The 20,448-nt window shown below is 47.4% G+C and overlaps 1 protein-coding gene across 1 annotated transcript in view; it reads left to right on the top strand.

Annotated features, from left to right (window-relative positions):
• Positions 1–20,448, top strand: part of ZFHX3 (zinc finger homeobox 3) — a 170,289-nt gene that overhangs the window by 124,646 nt on the left and 25,195 nt on the right. The window contains exon 5 of the mRNA XM_035566305.2: positions 10,278–10,385. Within this exon, the coding sequence (XP_035422198.1) occupies positions 10,278–10,385 (108 nt within the window). The remainder of the gene's footprint in view (positions 1–10,277; positions 10,386–20,448) is intronic.

Genomic DNA, 20,448 nt, shown 5'->3' with positions numbered 1-20,448 from the left:
TTATTATATATAGCTGGTATAGTAGGCCCTCCCCAGAACAACTCGAATGAGTCTTGGAATGTGAGATGAATTTCTTTGAGCAAATAGAAGTAAATCTGATTACAGATGCAGGTGCTTACACTAACTTAGAAATCAGTCTTGTGGAAATCTGGGTCCTCAGTTTGTCCCAAGTGTTTTACAGGTAGAGCGCACATTTAAGGCTCTCCATGTCATCAGATTCACTCTGTGCAACCGTCCTGAAAGAAGTGTTTGAAACTGTTGATCACTTTTTCCTGTTCTTCGTAACAGAAAACCTTTCCTCACCAGGGAGCAAGGACCCTCACCCAGGGAAGCTGCATGAGGGAGAACAATGTGGATGTTTTATATTGTAATAAGGATGATTTTTCATTATGAAAAATACAGAAGTTCTGGGCTTTCTTTTCATCTTTAATTGAAAAGCATGAAAATTCAGGCACACTACACAAAGATGGAGTTACAGGAGAGTGTATGTCCATAACTTAGGGTATTAGCACGTGTTGCAGGACAACACATTAATTGTCTCTGAACCAAGGCACTATAATTATGGGTTTCCTAAGTTTTTCGCTAAGCTCAAAAGAACTCCAAACATGCTGAGGTCAGGAAATGCTTGAGGAAGGGGAAGAAAAAAGGTCAGCAACAAATTAATTAACTTTTCCTTGGAGCGGTACTGTGGAGAGTGAGACCAGAGCAGGAGTTGTAGGAGTCATATGTTTAAAAACAAAACAAAACAAAAATCAGAAAAAGGTCATTTTTACTGTTTGATCCAAGTATGTTTCGTGATGATGTTACAGGGCAGCGTTAAGGTTGTTGGGAGCACTTCCTGTGCATATCCAAACCATAATGCTAAGCATGAATTAATTATAGCTAATTTTTGTTACAGGTTACAATATTCCTAAGATGTAAGTTGTTCCAGAGTTCCTGAAGTTAGCTTTAACTTGAGCTCAGCTTTAATACAGCTTTTATTTGCGAATCCTAAAAGTTTCTCTAAGAGTGAGGTTATTGATACTCAGAACAAAGCACCTTGGTAAAACACATCCCTTTAGACAACTTGCTGCGTTCACGTTGTCAGCTGAGGACGTGGTGGATGCAGAGCTGTTTTTCTCTGAAACATAGAATATGAATTTCCTGCAGTGTCTTGGCCTTTCTGAAAGCATACGTTGGTCTTCTAACAGTTGCAGCAGGTCAGTAAAGCCAGTTCCCAGTGCAGCTCAGCCTGGCCCAGGTGATGCTGCACAACCGAGTTTGTGGCCAGCCTGGAGCAGTTCAAAAGCGTTGGCATCCTCCGGTCACATCTCTAGGAAGCCGTGGTTTCCCACGCTGACAGTTCCTGCGTCTTGAGCAGAGGGAGCTGGGACAGGGGAGGATGAAGGGGGCAGGAGGTGCGAGGTAGGAGGCAGCACACGAGGGAAGACGAGAAATGGGAGACAGCACAGGGCCTCTCATGTGGAGCAGGTTTCTTTGGAGGCCAAATCACTGATGAGGGTAGCCCAGCACTGATGTTGCAGCTACGGGCCAGCCGGGGAGGCAGCTCTGGGCAGTGCCCAGCACGTCTGGTCCTGGTGAGGACGTGGGGCCGAGAGGCACTGGCCAGGGCTGTCACAGGTCCCTTCATTCACTAAGACTGCACTGGGCGCTCTGCTCCCATCCTCCAGCACCCTCTGCCACAGTCCTGCTTTATCACCACTCTGCCACCCCATCTCCTCCAGGCTCTTTCTCCCCGCTGGTCCCTTTGTTTTCTGGCCCTCCTCCTGCACGTCTCCATCTTGGAGACCAAGCTGTCCTTCCCCGGCAGACCTGAAGCTGGAGATGGGTTTTCTTTTGTTTTGCTGTTTGATCTGTGTTTCTGTTTTTGCATGAGTCTCCTTTCCAGCTGATTCCAGTTTGGAGCTAGGTTAAACTGTGCAAAATGCTGTTTAAAAGAAAAAAAGAAAGGAACTTGTCAACATGCATTTGTTAGATCACATTTAAAATGAAATAGAATTGAAGGTAGTTTTTGTCCAAAGAAGCCGGGGGGGGGAGGGCTGGGGGCTGGGAGGGTGGAAAGCCGTCAAGCCGCAGGAGAAAGCCCCTCCTTTGTTGTCCTCCTGACATTGAAGTGTAATTTTTCATGGTTATTTGGACTGGAAAATGGGGGGAAAGGGAGAGATGGGCTTGCGATTATTTCCCATAAATGACAACACAATCACATCACGCTCCACTACAAACATGCTCAAGGAATTTGCCTTTTTTTTTTACATTTCATGTGTGAAAATAGCAGCAACCTTTCTAGTTCTGCTGATATTCAAGGGGGCAAATCCCTGTTGGGTTCTGCTGACTTAAAATCCAGACCAGTTTACAAAAAATATGGACACCCTCGTTCTCATGCACAGACAGAAATTGGTGCAGGCTCAGGGAGCGGGTTCTTGGAGTTTGGTCTCCTCACGTGGAGATGAGAACTTCCTCCAGAGGTGCCTCCAGTTACGGTCACTGTGCTGTGAAATCCTTTGGAAGGTAAACTGAGGAACCAGCACTGTGAGGAGCCCTGAGTGTGCCTAAAGTATCACCCAGATCCGTGGCTCAGTCGTTCTTTGCTGGACAAACACAGTCCTTGGGTAGTGACTGTGAGGTGGGACCACCCCACCTCATTCACTCTCATCTGGAAGCTGAGCATGTTTGCACACAGCTATTTTTCCATACTGTGTTTCTGCAGGGTAAAGCTCAGCTCATTTTGCCAGGCACATGAAGGTTTCCAGAGCAATCAGGGCCTTTCCCAAGCTCATTCCCTGCATGTCTGAGATCCAGATTCCCTTCAACTCCTACACTCATAAAGCTGACCGCAGTAACTGTGTGTTGCATCAGTATGCTTCGTCTTTTTGTTTGGTGTCCTATTTTTGATTTTCTTTATAGAAGACAGTGGCAGGTTTCATTAATACTGGGTTCTTTTTTAAGATAGAAATTGTTTTTTCTTCTAATTAGCTGTTTTGATAATGTTATTCTTTTGCTTAGTGCTGCTATGTCTTGTTACCAAAATCACAAAGTAAAAGGTTGCATGATTTTATCAATCCTCCCTGCTGTACCCTGAGTGTGGTCACTTCTCAACTGAATGAGCCCTCTGAGCAGTGCCCAGAATGTTTGGAGATGGGGCCTCTGACTGGAGCTGGTAAATCAGATAAAGTGGCTGAATGCAAAAGTAATAACCATATTAGTAAAAGCATCTGTATTTAAGAAGAAGCTGTCAGCATCTGGCAGAGGATCATCTTATTTTGTTTGAGCAAGGAGCTTGACTGGGACATACTCAGAGACCTGGATGCTGTTGTAGGATTTTTCAGATCTGTTCATGGAAACTGGCCAAAAATTCTGAATTTTTTCTTTGGAGCAGAAAACAAAGGAATAGAAGCTAAAAGTTCTCAACTTTTTATTATTTTTGCTGTTGAATTTCTTGTTTTACTCATCTGAACACTTGTCTCTACGGTTAACTGCACAAAAGCCATCTAAGCTTTCTCTGCCTTTAGAAGGTGGACATTTGAGGATGGCTTTATCAGCCTGGGACATGTTCATTGTCACCATTTTCCTTTTTGTCAGTGAAAGCAGCATAGGTACACTCAGACCATCCTCTCAAACAGGGCCATCTTGGGAGTAAGTGTTATTAATCCAAGATATGCATGTAGGTTTATTATTTTTCTGCAGCCTTTTGTCAGATGATGGGACTCACCCACCAGCTTTTTGCATCAGGACTGGAGCTGCATGGCATTCTCATAATGTGTGCCTGGTTCTTTCTTTTCACTGCTTGGGGTCTTGCTTTTCGTTTCAGGAGATAAACAGGTTTCTGTATAACAATCCAGTTAGGAGATAGCAGAGTGTATTTGTGCATACACACACACGTGTGTGTATATATATATGTATATATAAGTATGTATCTTGAATCTGAGCTGCAAGGGCAATGACTGCATGGTAGCCAAGGTTACCTTAGGAGATGTGCCCTAGATGAGTTGAGCACAGTGAAAAATACAAGAGAGCAGAAAAACGTGAAAGTGGATTTACCTACATTTCCGTGTGGATGGGGTTGTCTTGTCTTCACACGCAAATAGTCTGCAAGTCAGGGAGAGGTGGAAATGTTTTTTTTTTCTGTTGGGCTGGTTGTGAACAAATAACCTAATTGTTTCCAGGGTGATGTTCTGTGTCCTAACCCAAGCCAGTTTATCTTTCTCTCACAATACTGTTTTGAGGCCATACTCTTTCAGATTTTAACAAATTAGAGGGCAGACAGCAGTGGGGTTCAGCACTTCTGCGTTCCCGTCTCAGGTCACCGGCACCGTCAGTGGCACACATGGCTTCGCTACCTCGTCCTCCCACCTGCGGCGGCATGCACCAAACAAGTCCCCTAGCCGAGTGAGTGTTCACAAGTGCAGGTGAGGGAGAAAAACAAAAGACAAGCCACTTTTTTCTCCTCTGGACTGGGAGGTTTTGAATGCCCTGCACAAGAACGGTGCTTCTGGCTGTGGGATTAGAGTAGTGGCTTAGTTCAGAAACCCCCCAGCTTTTTGAGGCACCCAGCAGGAGTGGAGACAGACTTGTGCACCACGGCTGAAGCACAGGTGTGGCTGTGGCCATGGGGTAGCACCAGCCTCCTCCCGAGCGTGCTGCATGACGTCTGTAAGCGGTGTCTGTTTAAGCAAGGGAGCCGTCACCTTGCTCACTCGGTGCTGAAGCAGCCAGTCAGCCAGGCTCCAGGGAATCGTGCGTCCTTGTGCCCAAGTTGTTCCCTCTGTTCCAGGATCTGTGTTTGCTCTCCACCCCCAGTGCATGGACTCGGTGCGGCACGGGACCAATGCCCCCAGCCCCCTCCCCAGTTGCACAGCGCCACAGCCACTCCAGCCGGGAGTGAGCAACGCTCTCAGCACTGGTGCCAAAGTCCTGCGTGGTCGCAGTCCGGGGGCAGCTGAGCAAAAGGCGCTGTTAGAAGAGCAGGCGCCGTGCCCGGCAGCACTGGCACAGCCCAGGGGCAGCCGAGCTCCTCGTGGGCTTCCCGGAGTGCAGACAGAGGGCATCCACCCTAGGGGCTCCTGACACATCTCCAGAAGGACCTGGACCACAGCACATCTCCCTGGGCTCTTGGACGTCAAGTTTAAATAGGTTTAGAGTAGCTGAACGCCTGAGCTATGCCAGGCCTGCCCCAGGGTGCGTTGCTGCGACCTCCCCGCAGCAGGGGTACGCTGCACACGGGTGGCTGTAGAGCCGGCTGCGTGCAGGCCATCGCTGTCACCGCTCCCTGCCAGGGTCAGCCTGCAAAAGTCAGCCAGGTCTCAATCCTGCCTTTCCTTTTTTGGTCTCTTGTCCCAAAAAGAGGAGCATCAGAAATTCTTTTTGTTTCAAAGGAGAGACCCTGTGTACAATTAAAACTTGTTTCTGGTAAACCTCATTCCAGGAAAGATGAGCTTTTAACAAAAGGCTTTTGACAGCTGCAGGGTATTTCATTTTTTTAATGCCGAATGAAAAATCAATACATTTTTCTAGGTTATACATATTCAGAACAGGCTTGATATTTCCATTATAATGGAAAATGGGTGTCTGCACATCTCGCCTGTCAGAGCTGCACCACCGCATTTTCCAAGCCACTGCTAAATATTTCAAACCTGATTTGATTGTGGTTCGTGACAGCTAATGTTTCTCAGCTCTTGAGCCTGCCGGAGGGTGGGGAGGCAAATGCGTGCCCTTTCTCTCCCATCCCTATGTTTCTGCCACCCCTGAAACGCCCCTTATCCCTTTAGATAAGAGATCTGGGGCTGTTAAGGAAAACACGGCAGAGAGAGGGAGAGGTGGGAGGTCTCAGGCTGTTCAGCCTGGCTGGGACCCAGTCAGTATTTGCAAAGTTCTCCACACCCACAAACTTTCTCAGCTTGGGAGGGGGCAGGAGTGCGGCACTGCGATCCTGTGTGGTGGTGTGCAGGGATCTGGGTGCGTTCTCAGTGCCTAACTGAGCTCAGAGATCCCAGCATTCATAGACGTCAGAAGATGCCCATGATTTTCCAGACTCCTCTCCCCCTCTTCTTCACTCTCCCCTCCTTCCCTTAGTGACTGGTTTAATTTTAAATTAAAAGGAAATGCCACTGTCTAAAATGATTTATTCACAAAGGAAGAAAAGACTCTTCCTAGGAATTTGCATGAGGTAGGTTCTGTATGATGGAAGAACAGTCTCCTCAGCCCTCCAGGTGCCCCGTACTTACAGATGCTCACTCTTGGTGTTGACTGATGCTGGAGGGCTGGAAAATTCCTTTAAGAAAATTTATGAATAAAGCATCACGTGCCTTGTGAATGACACCGGCACAGTGACCCACAGCCAGGTTGTAACATTTGTATTTCAATGCAACACGATCCCCCTCATGCAAATCCCATAGCAACAGCTCTTGTGCCTGCCCTGGTGAGTTGCTCGCAGAGAATGAAGTCCACTTACCCTCCATGAACTCATAAATCGTGTAGCTGGAGTTTATGGAAAACAGGGATACGAATCTAGCCCCTACATCCTCTGTGCATGGGCTGGAATAGCATCTCTGGCCTTCCAGAAACCCTTCCAGGTCAGGAGTCAGCCCCACTGCCTCCTGCAAAGCATCGTTCACGAAGGACCTCCACCCCTCTGCATTCAGTGCCCCCACCAGGCTCTAAGTCCTGGTCAGAGTCTTTGACAGGCAGAGACTCCAGTATGCTTCTGAAATGCTGCGGGGATGTTGCACCCCCTGGGTACCAGCTCAGTCTGGGATGCTTTGTAGGACATACTATGAGTTTGAGTACTTTTTTAATCACGAAGTGACGGGTGGAGTCCTTATGAATCTCCTTAAGCAAAACAGAGTCAAGCTGCAAGGTGAATCAGTCCTAACAAGCAGTGTTTACAGCCTCAGGCTGGTGCGGTCAAACAGTAACAAAAGAATCACAGTTATCTGGAAATAAATTTCCATGTCTTGCTGACCATTCGGCCTTCTGGAGTTGGCCACAAGGTATTCGTGCTGCTCAGCTGAAGGAGTGTCCTATGGGGCTCTTCAGACATAGGTAAAAGACTCGAGCTCTGCTTGAGTGCAGCATGGGAACAATGTGCTATGTGGCTTTGCAGACGATTAAAACAGAAAAATGGAGCTCAAAAACTCTGTGTTGTATGCACAGTGGATCAGGGAGAAAATCAGACCTTCCCCTGCCAGATGTGCTGCTGGCCTTGTCCTCTCAGAAATACACCCCTAAGAAACGCAGGTGCAGTTCGCATGTGTTCGCTACCCAGACCTGCTGCCGGCTCGTAGCAGTGGTGCTGGAGCTGCCACTGAACTCAGCAGCTGCAGAGCTGTCATCGGGGAGAGACCGTGGTTGCGTGGGCACACATCTTTCAGGAGCACGAGTCCTGCTGCACTTTATTTCCGGTGTTGGAGGATCTCATCGTTAAAAGCTGGGTCAGATCACATGCTCGCACATCGTGTGCAGTCTCCTGGAGGCTGGTTCCCAGCGGCTCAGCGGAGAAAAGCCCTCTGCAGCGTATGTAGCTGGCTGAGGAGTGGTGTGGTGCAGGACTCTATCCCAACCATCCCTGGAGCCAGTTCACACACTGATGGCTGCGAGACAAGTTAGGCTGAGCACAGCGAGCAAAACTGGATCCAGCCATCCAAACGGCTGCTGGAAGAGGATCACGAGGCAGCCAGCAGTTAACGCTTCCCCTGCCCCAAGGCTCCGCGCCAGGCAGCTGCATTCCCGGGGCCGGCTGCGGGAGCCCCCGGCTGGGCCAGGGTCAGGAGCAAGAGAAGAGGATCGTGGTTGTCCTCAGCAAGGGCCTGGCAGCGAGGAGCCAAGTAGCAGTGGTGCGCAGAGCTTTCCCTCCTGATACGGAGCCTGGACAAGCCTCCCGGGGCAGATTCATCTTGTGCTCTGTTCCCCTCCCGTTCTGCTTTAAAAAAACACTCTTCAGAAAAAATGTGCTTAGACCAGAGGGGGGAGGAAGAGCTTTTGGAGCATGCATGTGCTTTCTTGCAGCCTGCCTGCCCAGAGCAGAGGTATTTGAGCCAAGGAGGCAGGTTTCATCCCTGGGGAGGACCACGGGCTCAGCGAGTGCTTGGTGCAGGTGGCTGGTGGCTGCGCTGAGGGCCGGTGGGTCTGGCAGGCTGTGCCTGTGGACGAGAGGGCTGCACGCCGAGCGGGGCAGAAGGATTTGCCATTTGTAGCCTTGTTTTTTAATCATTTTCTATCTTTATTGGTATTCATAGCTCACATTTTTCCGGTTACTGTCAGCCTGGGCTTTCATCCATTCCAAGGAGCTATTTTTTCCCCTTGTTGATGATGATGATGATGGTATAAAGACAGATGGTGTAACTGCCTTTGAATGTCCTATTTTATTTCCCTCGAACCAGACAGTGCACTTGAAGACGTGTATTATTTCCACATGCTCAGGTTAGAGCCCAGACAGCGTCTGAGCCGGGCAGGCAGCGCGCCGTCCCCGTCCTCCCATGCCGATGCTGACACCTCCGGGTCGCAGCCGGGAGTGCCGCCGCGCCGGGCGCCCTTTGTTGTCCCGGCGGGGCCGGGGCCGGGGCCGGGGCCGGGGCCGGGGGGGGAAGCCGGGCCACCCCCCGCCTGCCCCGCGGCCAGGGCTCGGACAAAGTCGCAGCAACTCGGGACGAAGGTTTTTTAATCGGAGCGGCTGAAGCCTGCTTGTCGTGGCAGCTGCCTCAGTGAAACGAGCTGCCTCGCCCCGCGTCCAGCCCTCGGAGGGCAGCGAGGTTGGGTTGGGGGCTGGTTTTCTGCAAAGTAGGGGGGGGAAATTGGAATGTTAACTTCTGAAATGTGAGTCCAACTGATGGTTTCACAGCCCTTTTCTCCAGCAAACTCGACTTCATCTCATGAGGTAGACTGCTCATCTCACCTTTGCATCAATAATTTTTATTTTTCTGCACGTTAGATGTCATTCCCTAGAGTTGCCACCCATCACACTTCTTAGTCTGGGGTCCTGCTTTCCCAGCAGAAGACCATTGGGATCCCTGCAGCTCTCAAGAGCTTTTAGCTGTTTAAAAAGTGAAAGGGGTAGAGTATAAATCACTGCTGATCTCTGATGCTCTTGCAAGTTCCTCCCTCATTTAAGTTTCCACATTCTCAAAGTGCACTGCTGAGTATCTGCAGTCTCCTAATCTGTGTTTTTAATCCGGATTTCTAGCCCTGTCTTTGTTAGGAGTAGGCTTGGGGGCAGGGGGGGAAGTGTTTTGACTAGTTACGTAGTTCAGATAAAACCTTACGATAGCCTTGGATATAGCGTGACCAGATAATGCAAGTTAAAATTATGAACTGTCCTGCCTAAAAGAGGATATAATGACTTAAAAGTACCCTTTCTTCCCACTGTTGATGTAGCCCCCGTCAATTACATGGTAGCTGTCGAGCTGCTTGCACTATACATAAATACCCAAGATATTACATGATAATGCAGTTGTTATACCCTAGTGTAAGAGGTCTGGCAGCCACAGCTGTCTCACTCCCAGTATCCTACCTAACGAGGGTGCCTGTCCATGGAGCTGCACCGAGCCATGTCGACATGCCCCATGCAACCGTGGCTGCAGCACACCAGTGCTTTTGTTAACGGCTGGGGCAGTGGCACTTTGTGTTTTGTTCCAAGCTTTCAGCACTTCACTTCAGCACTGAGTATATTTCTTTCCTTCATGCTTTTGCAGTGGTACTGATAGCACGTGCGTGATCAAACTCTTCCCGTGGCTGGGATGAAAATAAGACACCCCAGCATCTTCCTCCCATGCCTTGTGTCAGGGCCACGTCCGCTACTCCTTGCTTTGTCTGAGCAGAAGTGAGCTGTGTTGCTTCTGCAGTGATTGTGGGGGTCTCGGTGGTCAGGTTCAGCGCTGTGCTGTGCTGTTCGGTCCAAAGAGCTTGAGCTGGGGATGAAGGGAAGGATGAGTCCGAAGGTGCTGTAGACACCAGTCAGACCTTGACACTTCTCTAATCCATAGCATGGCTGGGTAGATCCTTCTTGCACCTGGCAATTATTTTGCTGTACCTTATGCTGCAGGGGACATTGGTATGAGTGGCAGAGGTAGGTCAGGATCTTCACTTCATCTCTCAGTTTTTTCATCTGTAGTTTCCCTCTTAACCAGCTAGTAGGTAGTCATCGGGAGAATGCTGGGTGACATCAATACCTGAAGCTCAACACTTGTGCTCCAGTTTTGGCTGTTGCTCCGTTCCTCAATGGCAGTTAGTTGCTCTTCTGTTTTGACTTTTTTTTTATGTTACTCTTTCTGCTTCTTGTTTCTCAGAAGAAGCCATTGAAGATGTGGAAGGGCCCAATGAAACAGCCGTTGATGCTGAAGAGCCTGCCAAGGAGCAAGAGAGCGGAGGAGACAAGGACCAGAGTAAATGGACAGGTGGGTTTTGGTCCCTTTTCCACTTTCAATCCAGGAATTGAAATCTTTCCTTAAATGACCATGCTACTTAGTGCTGTCAGTATGACATACATGATGCCCTCTGTGAAGTCTTGGGGCATAGCTCCGTGACACACTCAGGTAGTTTGAGCCATAGTGGCTCAGGCATCCCCGCTGCCAGCCCCGCTCAGAGCTCGCCTGTACTCACGTGGCGCTGGACCTGAAACGGGCAGTGGGAATCTGCAGCTGGGAGTGGAGCAGGGAGAAAGGGACTGCCCCTGTTGGCAGCAGACAGCGCTTAGGCTGGATTAAATGTATGTCATGAAACCCCACCCTGTTGTTAGGACTTGAGAGATTGTTAGCCTGCTTCTCTCCATCATAGTCCTAGCTCTGGTAGCAAGGTTTTGATGCTGAAAAGACGAGCAAAGAGACAGATTGTGCTTGAGCTCTGCCAACTGCTTGCTTTCTGCTGGAATCATGACAACCTGAAACTGAAATTGCAGATGCTCAATAATCCTTATGTTGTTTTAGAGAAATCTGAAAGGTTTCCCTTTGCAAAATCCTGGCAAACATTTCGCTTCAGTTTTGAGATACTCCATTACTCTGTCTTTCCCAGAAGATAGTTGCTATCTTGCAGAGGTGAAGGGGAGATTTTTTTTTAATATTCCTTGCCTTTGAGCAAAAAAGAAGCTTCAAGGTCGTCCTCCTCTGGTGAGGGCCATTCTTCTCCCTAGCTGGTAGATTCTGGCTGTTTCAGTGGTGCAGAAATGGAAGCATTGGTGGTAATAGTCATTTAGGTTGACCCAGGACTGAGCAGTTCTGACTGCTCTTTTCTTTTTCAGCCTGGTAGCCAAGTAGGTTTGCAGACTTGTGATGTTTGGTACAAGGCCTCTCTTAACCTGCACAGAGACCCTTCTTCCAGTCAGCGTTCTCTTGCCATGTTTGTTATTGCTTCTTCGCGAGCCACAGCCAAACAGACACTTCAGCTTGCACAGTCTTCAGAAGAATGAAACGTGCTATTTCACCTTAATACAGTTTTAATCTTGAGCATTAGAAGATGTGTCAAAACTGGTGAAGAGAGCAGGCTGTGCTTTAATAATTGTTGAAGTTCAGGTTCTCAGTCTAGATGGCACTCGCTGAGGTTGCTCTTTCTGTCATTCCCTACAACAGACCCATTCTTCAACCCAGAGGTGCAAACTTTACTTGGCTGTAGGTGATTTTTATTTTCTTGTTGTGTGGGATAGTGTAATTCTAAGTAAAAGCACACTTTGTGAAGTGTCACAGAAAGAAACAAGTATCGTATGTTTATTAAATCTCGTACAGGGTAAGTAGGGCTCTTAGTCCAAATCTGAAGCACTTACAAAAACTGATCTATGTGAAAGGATTATTCTTACATGTGAAAATCATGTAAGGAAAAATGAAAACTTATTTTATAAACACCACTTCATCCAGAAAATCTATATTTGAATGTCTTATTTCTTCCTCCTGCCTGTGAAATTTATAGCTCATTTTTGGAGTTCGTCAGTCAAATGGCAGATAAGAAATGGACAGCTTCACACAATGGAAAATGTAGCCTATGCTGCTGTGTTTGTAAGCCTACAGAGCTCTGGACAGTGTCCAGAGCCATTGCAAGTCCAAAGCGTACAGCCTCAGCAGGGTTTACACGCATGGTTTTGTTGAATTCAGGTCCTGCTTTCGCATACGTAACAACACTCTCCCTGAAATTGAAAGCAAAAGAATTTCTGAAATTGTTTATGTACAGTGGTTTTGAAAACAGCTACCACACCTCAGTCTTGCATTGTTTCTGCTTTCAAGCTCCTGTAGCACATGGCCATGTTGTCCTGTCCTCGTGGACCTCAGACATGCAAGGGAACGGAAACTAGGTCAGGTTAGTCATGACAACCACAGAACAGCGTCCACGTGTACAGGAATATCAAAATGCCATGGCACACGTTGAGATGTAACCAGGGAGGAAAATAGGGAATATCAAGGAAACACTCAAATGCTGCCTTGCTGTAAGAAGGGACTGCAAGGAAGGAGTTAGTCTGCAGCTCAGCAGAGTTGGAAGGCTATCAACCATGATGTCAAGAAAACTGAGGAACATCCCTCCTTCTTTGCATTCATTCTGACTAAATGGGCTGACTGCGTGAGGGACCCGAGCAGCCGTGTTGGTGACACTGTGGGGAGAGCTTGTCCTCCAGCTGCGAAGGAAGAGGTTGCAAAGTGTTTTTTACTTCAGATAAATGTTTTCATATCAGTGACCTGCTGCTTCATACTCAAGTGTTTTGAGGAAGCCGCTAAAACAACCCCAGATCTGTCAGCTGCTCTCGCCTGTGAATTCACAGAAAACGGGGGAGGTACCGTGAGGGGACAGACACAGTACTTATCTTTAAATAGAGGAGTGGCTGGGGAACCGCACACCTGCCAGCTTCATTTGCCCCAGATTTTCCTGGGAATTGACCAAACAACTGTTTGTACGTACTGACTGGAAGATAATGAGATGAGTAACAGTTGACACAGATTTGTCAGAAGCAAATCATGTCAACACGACCCAATTTCCTTCTGTGTGAAGAAGGCCTTGGTGCAGTCAGCATCTTCTATCTTCTCCTTAGGAAGGAGTCTGGAACTGCTGTTCAGGACATTCTCAAAAAGAAGCTCAAGTATTATGCTGTAGATAAAAATATTACAAAATAGGTGCATTTCATCAGCGCTGGAAAGCTTCCTCTGGAGGACTGTGCCCACTTCTGAACTTGGGGTGTCAAGAAAGTTGAGGAGCAATTTCAGAAAACCCGAACAGCATGAATTAAGACCATAGTCTGCGTAACATCATCTGTGAGGAGAAAGTGGAATAAACAGGCTTGTTTGACCCAAAAAGACAAGATCAAAGGGGAGGACAAGATAAGTCTTCTTGTGCATAAAATGCTTCTGAAAGGAAGGAAATAATTTGTTTTCCATGTTCGGGATATAGACAACAAAAAGTAATGGCCTTAAATTGAAGGGAAAAGGGTTGAGGTTAGATAATACTTTTAAAAAATCTGGTACAGTTTGTGAAGCACTGGAGTGGATTTTCTGGGAAGGTTCCTCAGAGGTCTTTCAAGAAGATTAGATGAGCTGCTGCCAGGAATGAAGTAGGCACAGTTTATCCCGCTTTGGTTGGGCTGGCTGACCTTTTGAGGTGCCTTTGAGCACTGCAGTTCTGTGAAAGTGGGAGATAGGTGAGAAAGAAGTGCAGGCTCAAAGCCAATAAATAGTGTGTTGGAGTGGAGGTTGATAGACCTGTTTTCTGTTCATCGTGCAGCAATTTGATCATTACGTTCCTTAGCAATTTACTCACCTTTTGTGCCTCAGTTTCTTAACTGCAGACAGCATGATCATTTTTCTGCTTTTTTAGTGAGATCTAATAAAATGGTTTGTATGTCTGCCCAAGCTCCTTTGGCACAGATGAGCGAGTGATGAGTCAGGTTTGTTTGACTGCTTTACAGTACATACATATGTATGTGGCAGGCTCTACTGGTAGTGGTGTTTGCACTGAAAGGAAAAACCTCTGCTTTCATTGTAAATTTGCCAAAATGTTTCAGCTGCAAAATAAATTCATCAGTTCATTTTTGTACTTATTTTAGAACAGAATATTCTTAAGCAAAAACATTTTTAGGTAATATTTTCCATTAAATTGTACATGAGGAAAATGCCATCTCAGATACGAATTCTTTTTACTAGATTCTCACATACATCTCCGTAGCTCCTGAAAGAGTTGGCCAAAGTGCAGTGCAGATTGATTTCAGGAGTGCACATGCTGCCTGTGTTCCCTTGAACTTGTAACAGGCAGCAGCAGTGCCTCATGGAAACTAAAACTGTTATGTGCCTCCTGAAGTACTCCATATAGAAAAAATGGCTTATGGTTCCTGTTTCTGGACAGACCTGTTTGCTCTCTCTTTTCTCTCTCTCCAGTAGTGGGATTAAGCAGTTTCTTAGCACAGTGCAGTGCAGCCCCCTCACTCCTCAGGCTGCTTTCCTCCTTCTGCTCAAGGAACCTGCCCACCTCAGTGCTGGAGCAGGGATGCTCTTTGTAGTGTCTGAGCTTTCAAAATTATCTCGTCATGACTAACATGCAATTTATTGCAAGCAAGCCAGCAAAGATGAAAGAAATCGTGGCTATTCCTGACTCCATTTTAAAATCAAAATGTAAATGATTAGTATTCAGTGCATTGGTTTCCAGCTGAAGCCTGAATCAGACCAGTGTAGATGAGTGTGAGACTTTTAAGATTTAGGGTGAGGCTTATATGTGTTTTTAACTAGCGAGAAGCATTTCAATCTGCAGTGACCCAGCTATGAAAGAGACTTTCTTAATGCACTCTCATTTGTATAGATGTAGAATATCAGATTTTTTTTCCTCAAATAAACAAGAAACAAACTCTACTTAAAATATGGATTGAAATGAAATATTTCTGGAGGACTAGCCTGAAGGGCTTTTATTTTTTTTAATGATTTTTTTTTTAATCCATGATGCTCACCTAACACAGAGCAATTAGTGCAATGGAGCATCCCTGATTCGAATCCGTGGTAGATTGCTATTAAAGGAGGTATTAATGGGCTGCCGAGAGCTGGGAAATTGTTGCAGAAAAGTGTGTTTATGGAGTATGGTGCTGGCAGGCATGATTTCAATCGGATTTGACATGTTTAACATAAATGTATACTGCACAGCTCCTGCAGTTTATGAATAATTCCTACAGGCCCACTGCCTTTCTAATTACTGAAATTGAAAAAAACAGGTCAGGCACATCCTGACGGAAATGTATTACTGCCCCTCCCCCCATACTCTTTGGGGGGGGGGGTTGTTTTTCTTTTTTTTTAATATATGGCTTTTTTTGAGCACTTAATGGCTGGAATGTTCAGTAGGACCAGAGCAAAGAAAAGGAAGAGAGCCGGGGGGACGGAGCAGGGGGACGTGATGGAGTATCTCTCTACCCTGGTTTGTGTGTACAGGAAACCTAAAATGGGGATGGGGAGACTCAAAGTAATTGTGGTTTTTCCTGAGGATTTACAAAGCACAAATGGCTCCTGGGTGCTAGCTCAAACTGAGGAAAAGTGTCCAGGCCTGGTGTCTCAGTGTCGGGGCACGTTTGGAAACTGTCCCCAAGGCACGTGGGTAGGGTTCAGACCCGGGCAGCCCTCGGCTCTAGCAGTGCCAGCAGATGCTGTTTTTCTAATCTTTTTATGGAAGCAGAGGCAAGGTGATGGCTCGGTGGTGGCTCTGCTCTGCAGCACCAGCAGTGCCCCATGTTTCTGGCAGGTCAATGGCCCACATCAGAGACAGGAGCACCCTGAAGGCACGTCTGGCCCTGCCGCGGGGCCAGGCATGGGGGTGCTCTGCAAGGCCTGGTGGCTGGGGCCGGCCTCAGCCCCCGCGCGTCCGTTGTGCCATCCTGGCATAGCACAGCACAGTGGGGCATGGCACAGGAGGGCACAGCGTGGCACAGTACGGCACAGCACAGCACAAGAAGGCATGGCATGGCACAGCACGGTGCGTGCAGGGGCACCCACCTCACTGTCACTGCACGCCCCGGCCACGTGCCTCTGAGCTCCGGGTGAGCTGAGCCACAGGTAGTGGAGTTTGTGCAGTAACACCCAGGGGAGGAGGAAAGGGGTGAGCCAGGTGCCTGGCCCTGGCAGGAGCCACTAAGGCTCGGCTGCCTCATGTGCCTCCGCCCTGGCCGTGCCCCGGTCTTGCTCCACCACGCAGCGTTCACACCTTGCTCCGGGGGATGGCCGTGCCGGGAGCTGCTGTGCTTTGCCACCCGCTTGGCATCTTTCATTCTACCTCTCAATCAGCGTTATCATTTTTGTGCCTCTTTTGAACTTTCTCTTTGTGTTTATACTAGCAAAGTATGGCTACTTAAAAAATAACAAGCAGCAAAATTACCAATCTGGTACTAGTGGAACAGAGAGTGGCTTCTAGCTGGGACAAATGGTGCATCTTGACCCTAAAAGTGAGCTGGCCCCCTTTGCCTGCAGGTCCCCTGCAGGCTCACAGCTGCCTTTGCCAGTTGTTAATCCTGAAAGCACATCCACATGTGTTTACCACTGCAAAGCATGGTTGCTCCTTTCCCAGCAGTGACAGGACGTAGTAAAACCTGCTCATGCTACAGCCCACACTTTCTTGGATCTGAGCACAGATGAGGGAGCACTAAGGGGCCATCTCAGCTGTGCTGATGGATGAATGGTTCTGCTGTTTTCCGAAGCTGCTGTGTCGTAGAGGGGCCTTTCGAAGCACTGCCATAAACAGGGCTCGGAGGATGCACTGTCTGTGCCTCCTCTTTCTCCTTCCCACTTTGCTTTGCTGTTTTCGTATACTTTTGGTGTATGTTCTTCAGCAAGTGGAGTCTGTGCCAGCGTCACTGGAGCCTCCACTCGGTGTTCACACTCTTTCCTCACTGGTAGTTCCTGCTCACCGCAGTAACTGTGCTGCCTGACAGTGCTGTTCATCCCTTCCTTGCTGCTTTTAAGGAGTTAGTAAAATTACTGTTGTTTGTACCATCTCCCAAGCTCAACACATTGATTCTATTAAATTAGTTGATACGGACTCACATGGTAGGTTAGTTGGAATATTTATTCAATTGAAGTGGACAGTAATATTCACACAGATTGATAGCTGGTTCAAGAACCATAAAAATCAGTAAATATAAAAGATTATCTCTTGTTTCCTTTGTAATTTAAAACAAACAAACAAACATGATTTCCCACAGTTCTAAGCCTGTAGTCTTTGACATCATTCCTGGAAGAAAAGGTTCAGTGTTTTAGGGTACCACTTTGCAAACATGGGGTCTTGCTGTGCATGAGGTAGGGTGATTTCCTACGAACTGTCTTTTCTCCTGCCCCGTGCAAGTGTCTGTGAAACTCAGGATGGCAGAGGGAGCTGTCAGTCCTGCAGAGCTCTGGGCCAGGTCTTTTCTTTCTGGCACGTTTGCTGGAGCATTTTGCTGCTGGTGTGTCCAAGTCAGCCACTGCTCTGGTCATTACCATGTGCGTGTCTGTGGGCACCTGAGTCCTGTCCCAAGGGACTGGCATGGCAGTGATGCTAGTGGTTGCGTTGCTCACGGACTCTCCCACTCCCTGGATCAAAGTCAGGTTCCCTGTAATCTTTGGGACTGATCCATAGCTTGGCTGTTTGTGTCGTTGCTCCACTATCTCTCACGCAGCTGGTGCAGACCACTTTCTCTCCTCCATCGCCTTTGTTCTTTGCTCACAACCTAGCACCTCATAGAGCAGCATACAGAGCAGGTCCTTCAGGAGCCTCCAGGTGTGATGCCAATGGGAGATGAGCAAGAGCTTCACTGCTGATCTGCAGGGCAGCAGGGAAGGTCTGTGGTGGTCGTGATGGCAGACAAGGTGTTGTCTCCACATGCCCGTCCATGTGTGCTTGTGCTGCTTGGCACCCTGCACCACAACATTTTCTGGGCGCTCCATGTTTGTACTGAGGAGTTCTGTGTTGGCTTGGCCTCCTGGGTACTGTCATATGAATATTTTATAATAATTCAGTTGTTCAAGCTTACTGCAGGCTGCAAGGTATGACACAGCATTAGAAAAACAAATTATTTGGCCATTTTCAGGGCCATACTTCTGAAAGGCAACAATAAAGGTCTGGGTACAAAAGTGTGCTTGCAAATCTCTATGTATTTACTTCTGTCTATCATACAATCACGTTATTTATCAAACACAGATTTGAAAAAATACTGTAGAGCAACAGGCAATATAGAGTCCTGTTAGTATGGCTACAACATCTTATTAGAACGAATGGTACCTTCAGGGAATAAAGAATGTAAACAGACAGCGTTTCAGAAAGAAACATTCAACCATGTATTATTAACACAAGAAGTAACAAACAGGCAGCACTGTAGCAGTGTTATACACCAAAATGCTGTTTCTGGGAAGCCTGAGCTGTGCTCTCACAGCTTTTGTGTCACTGGAGTCTCTCGGTGGAGTTACTTTCTCATATTTATTCTTGCCATATTAATGCCAGTTGTGTTTCTGCTGGATAGCAGCTGTCTGACGGAAAGGCTGAGCCTGAAACGTGGTGCAGCTTTACTCCAGGCTCCTGAGCTGCCGCTCGTCATGCTGTGGAGATAGGTCTGGACCACAGGGCCTGGCCTTGCCCATCGCTTGTTCTACACAGATAAGAAGGTGAAGGCTATGTGAGCATTGAACAGATAAAATAATCCTCTCTGTTCTCAGAGTTTCCAGAGGAAAGCAAGAGCTGTTTTAAGGATGCTCCTCTGCGAGGCCTGTGCCGTGGCGACGCTTGTCACTGTGGCATTTCCAGCCACGGGGGTGTCCAGACACGGGAGGCAGGTCTGTCTGGTCCAGAGACTCATGATGCTGAGTAGGAGCTCCAAGAAAACGTCAGGGAGAGCTCTGGGGAGGGAGGCACCACCAAATATGGAATTTTATTTTCCGTCGGTCAGTGAAAACATAGTTCCCCAGTCCAGTTGAAAACTTTTTCCCAGACTGGCTGCTGAACTTAGTAGGAAGAGAGTTTTTTCAGTAGGCTGGATGTGGGGGAGGGTGTTGCTTTTTAAATCAATGGAGATAGCAGAAACCCCACTGTAAATTTCTAGGGCAAGTGGCAAGCTGGTTTACGGAATGCAGGGAGATGAGAACCTCTGGCTTACGGAAAGCAGCATGAATTAATAATCATTTAATTGGCTTCTCCATTATGTTGCTGGGTTGGGAGATGGAAGTTTAGATGAAGGGGCTGTCAGTGGTACTTTAGCTGAAAGAATCTGATGGCTGGGTGTTGGGGGTGGTGACTCCCTGTCCACCAGGATCAAGAGTAGTCAGCTTTTTGGGACACTTACATTTTTACCTCTGGACCTTCCCGTTTCACCTCTGAAATAACACCTGGGAGGTTTTCTCTTCCTCTGCTGAAAAGCAGAAGTTCCCAAGGAAGCATGGGAAGAGTAGGCTCTGTGAAGTGCCCCGGTAGGGCAGCGTGCTTGCAGCAGCGCTGTCCTGTTGCACCTGGCTTTCAAGTACATTTGTTGAGAAATGCAGATTTTCTTCTGAGGTCAGCCAATCTGCACTAAATTCACTCAAAGAGTCAAAATAATAAAAGTAGTAGTTGGTAAATTGTCACACATCATACTTTTAAGCCCAAATTCCTTCTTTTCTGCAAGGCCTTTACCTTTAAGCCTCATCTCACACAATTAGGGCACAGACACCATGCTCCATCCACCTTCTCCAGTGCTGAGCTGCAGCTGGAGGCAAAGCCTTTTTGACATCCTCAGTCTGGAACATTTGGTCCATCCAGTCCACTGCAGGCAGGGGTGCAAAGGCCCCACAAAGTTGCCAGAGAGCTGGCAGGCAGCCGCAGAGCGTATGCAGAGCGGATGGGAGCAGCGTGTCCTCATTTCTCCAGATAGAAGAGAGTTCTTAATTCCTCTGATCTGTGATGTGGACTGAATGTGTCACTTAGTGTATTTGGCTGTTTATCAACAGTAAACTTTGGTCTCAGAGTTAAAATTCCCATTTGAGCTGTCAACTCAAAAAATAATACTTAGAAGGAATATTCAGTATATGTTTTTCAGAACACTGGAACGAAACAGTTTTTCTGGGGGCTGGACAATCATTTATAATTCTGATTTTGAAGGATTAAAGTTATGGAATGGATGAAGTGCACTTAGTAAAAGTGGGCACTTTGGAGACAGAAAATAAAAGTAAATTTTAACTGCCTTTTACTTTTCCCTAATTCTAAGCAGGCTGTTTCCCAGCAGGAAGGAAATAGGAAAATACAGTCATGATTTCAGAGGTTATAGGTAGTGTTCAGCAACTACAGGGTAATTGTCTGCAGTTTGGTTACTAAATTTAGTGACTGCACCTGAAAACATCACATTAGTGAGTTGCTAGAAGTGGTGCACAATGAAGCTGGTGGCACACAATAAGGACAAGGGGGCTCCCTGAGCTCCTTGTACCTTGCTGTGCACAACACAGGTCCTAGCACTGATTTGGCCACCAGAGGTTTTGTAAGTTGCCAAAGCTTGAGCCATAGGAGGTCAGATTTTTTTTTAATGCA

Source organism: Cygnus atratus, chromosome 12 (assembly GCF_013377495.2).
Source record: "Cygnus atratus isolate AKBS03 ecotype Queensland, Australia chromosome 12, CAtr_DNAZoo_HiC_assembly, whole genome shotgun sequence".
Lineage (NCBI taxonomy): Eukaryota > Metazoa > Chordata > Aves > Anseriformes > Anatidae > Cygnus > Cygnus atratus.
This window is presented reverse-complemented; position numbering and strand designations above follow the sequence as displayed.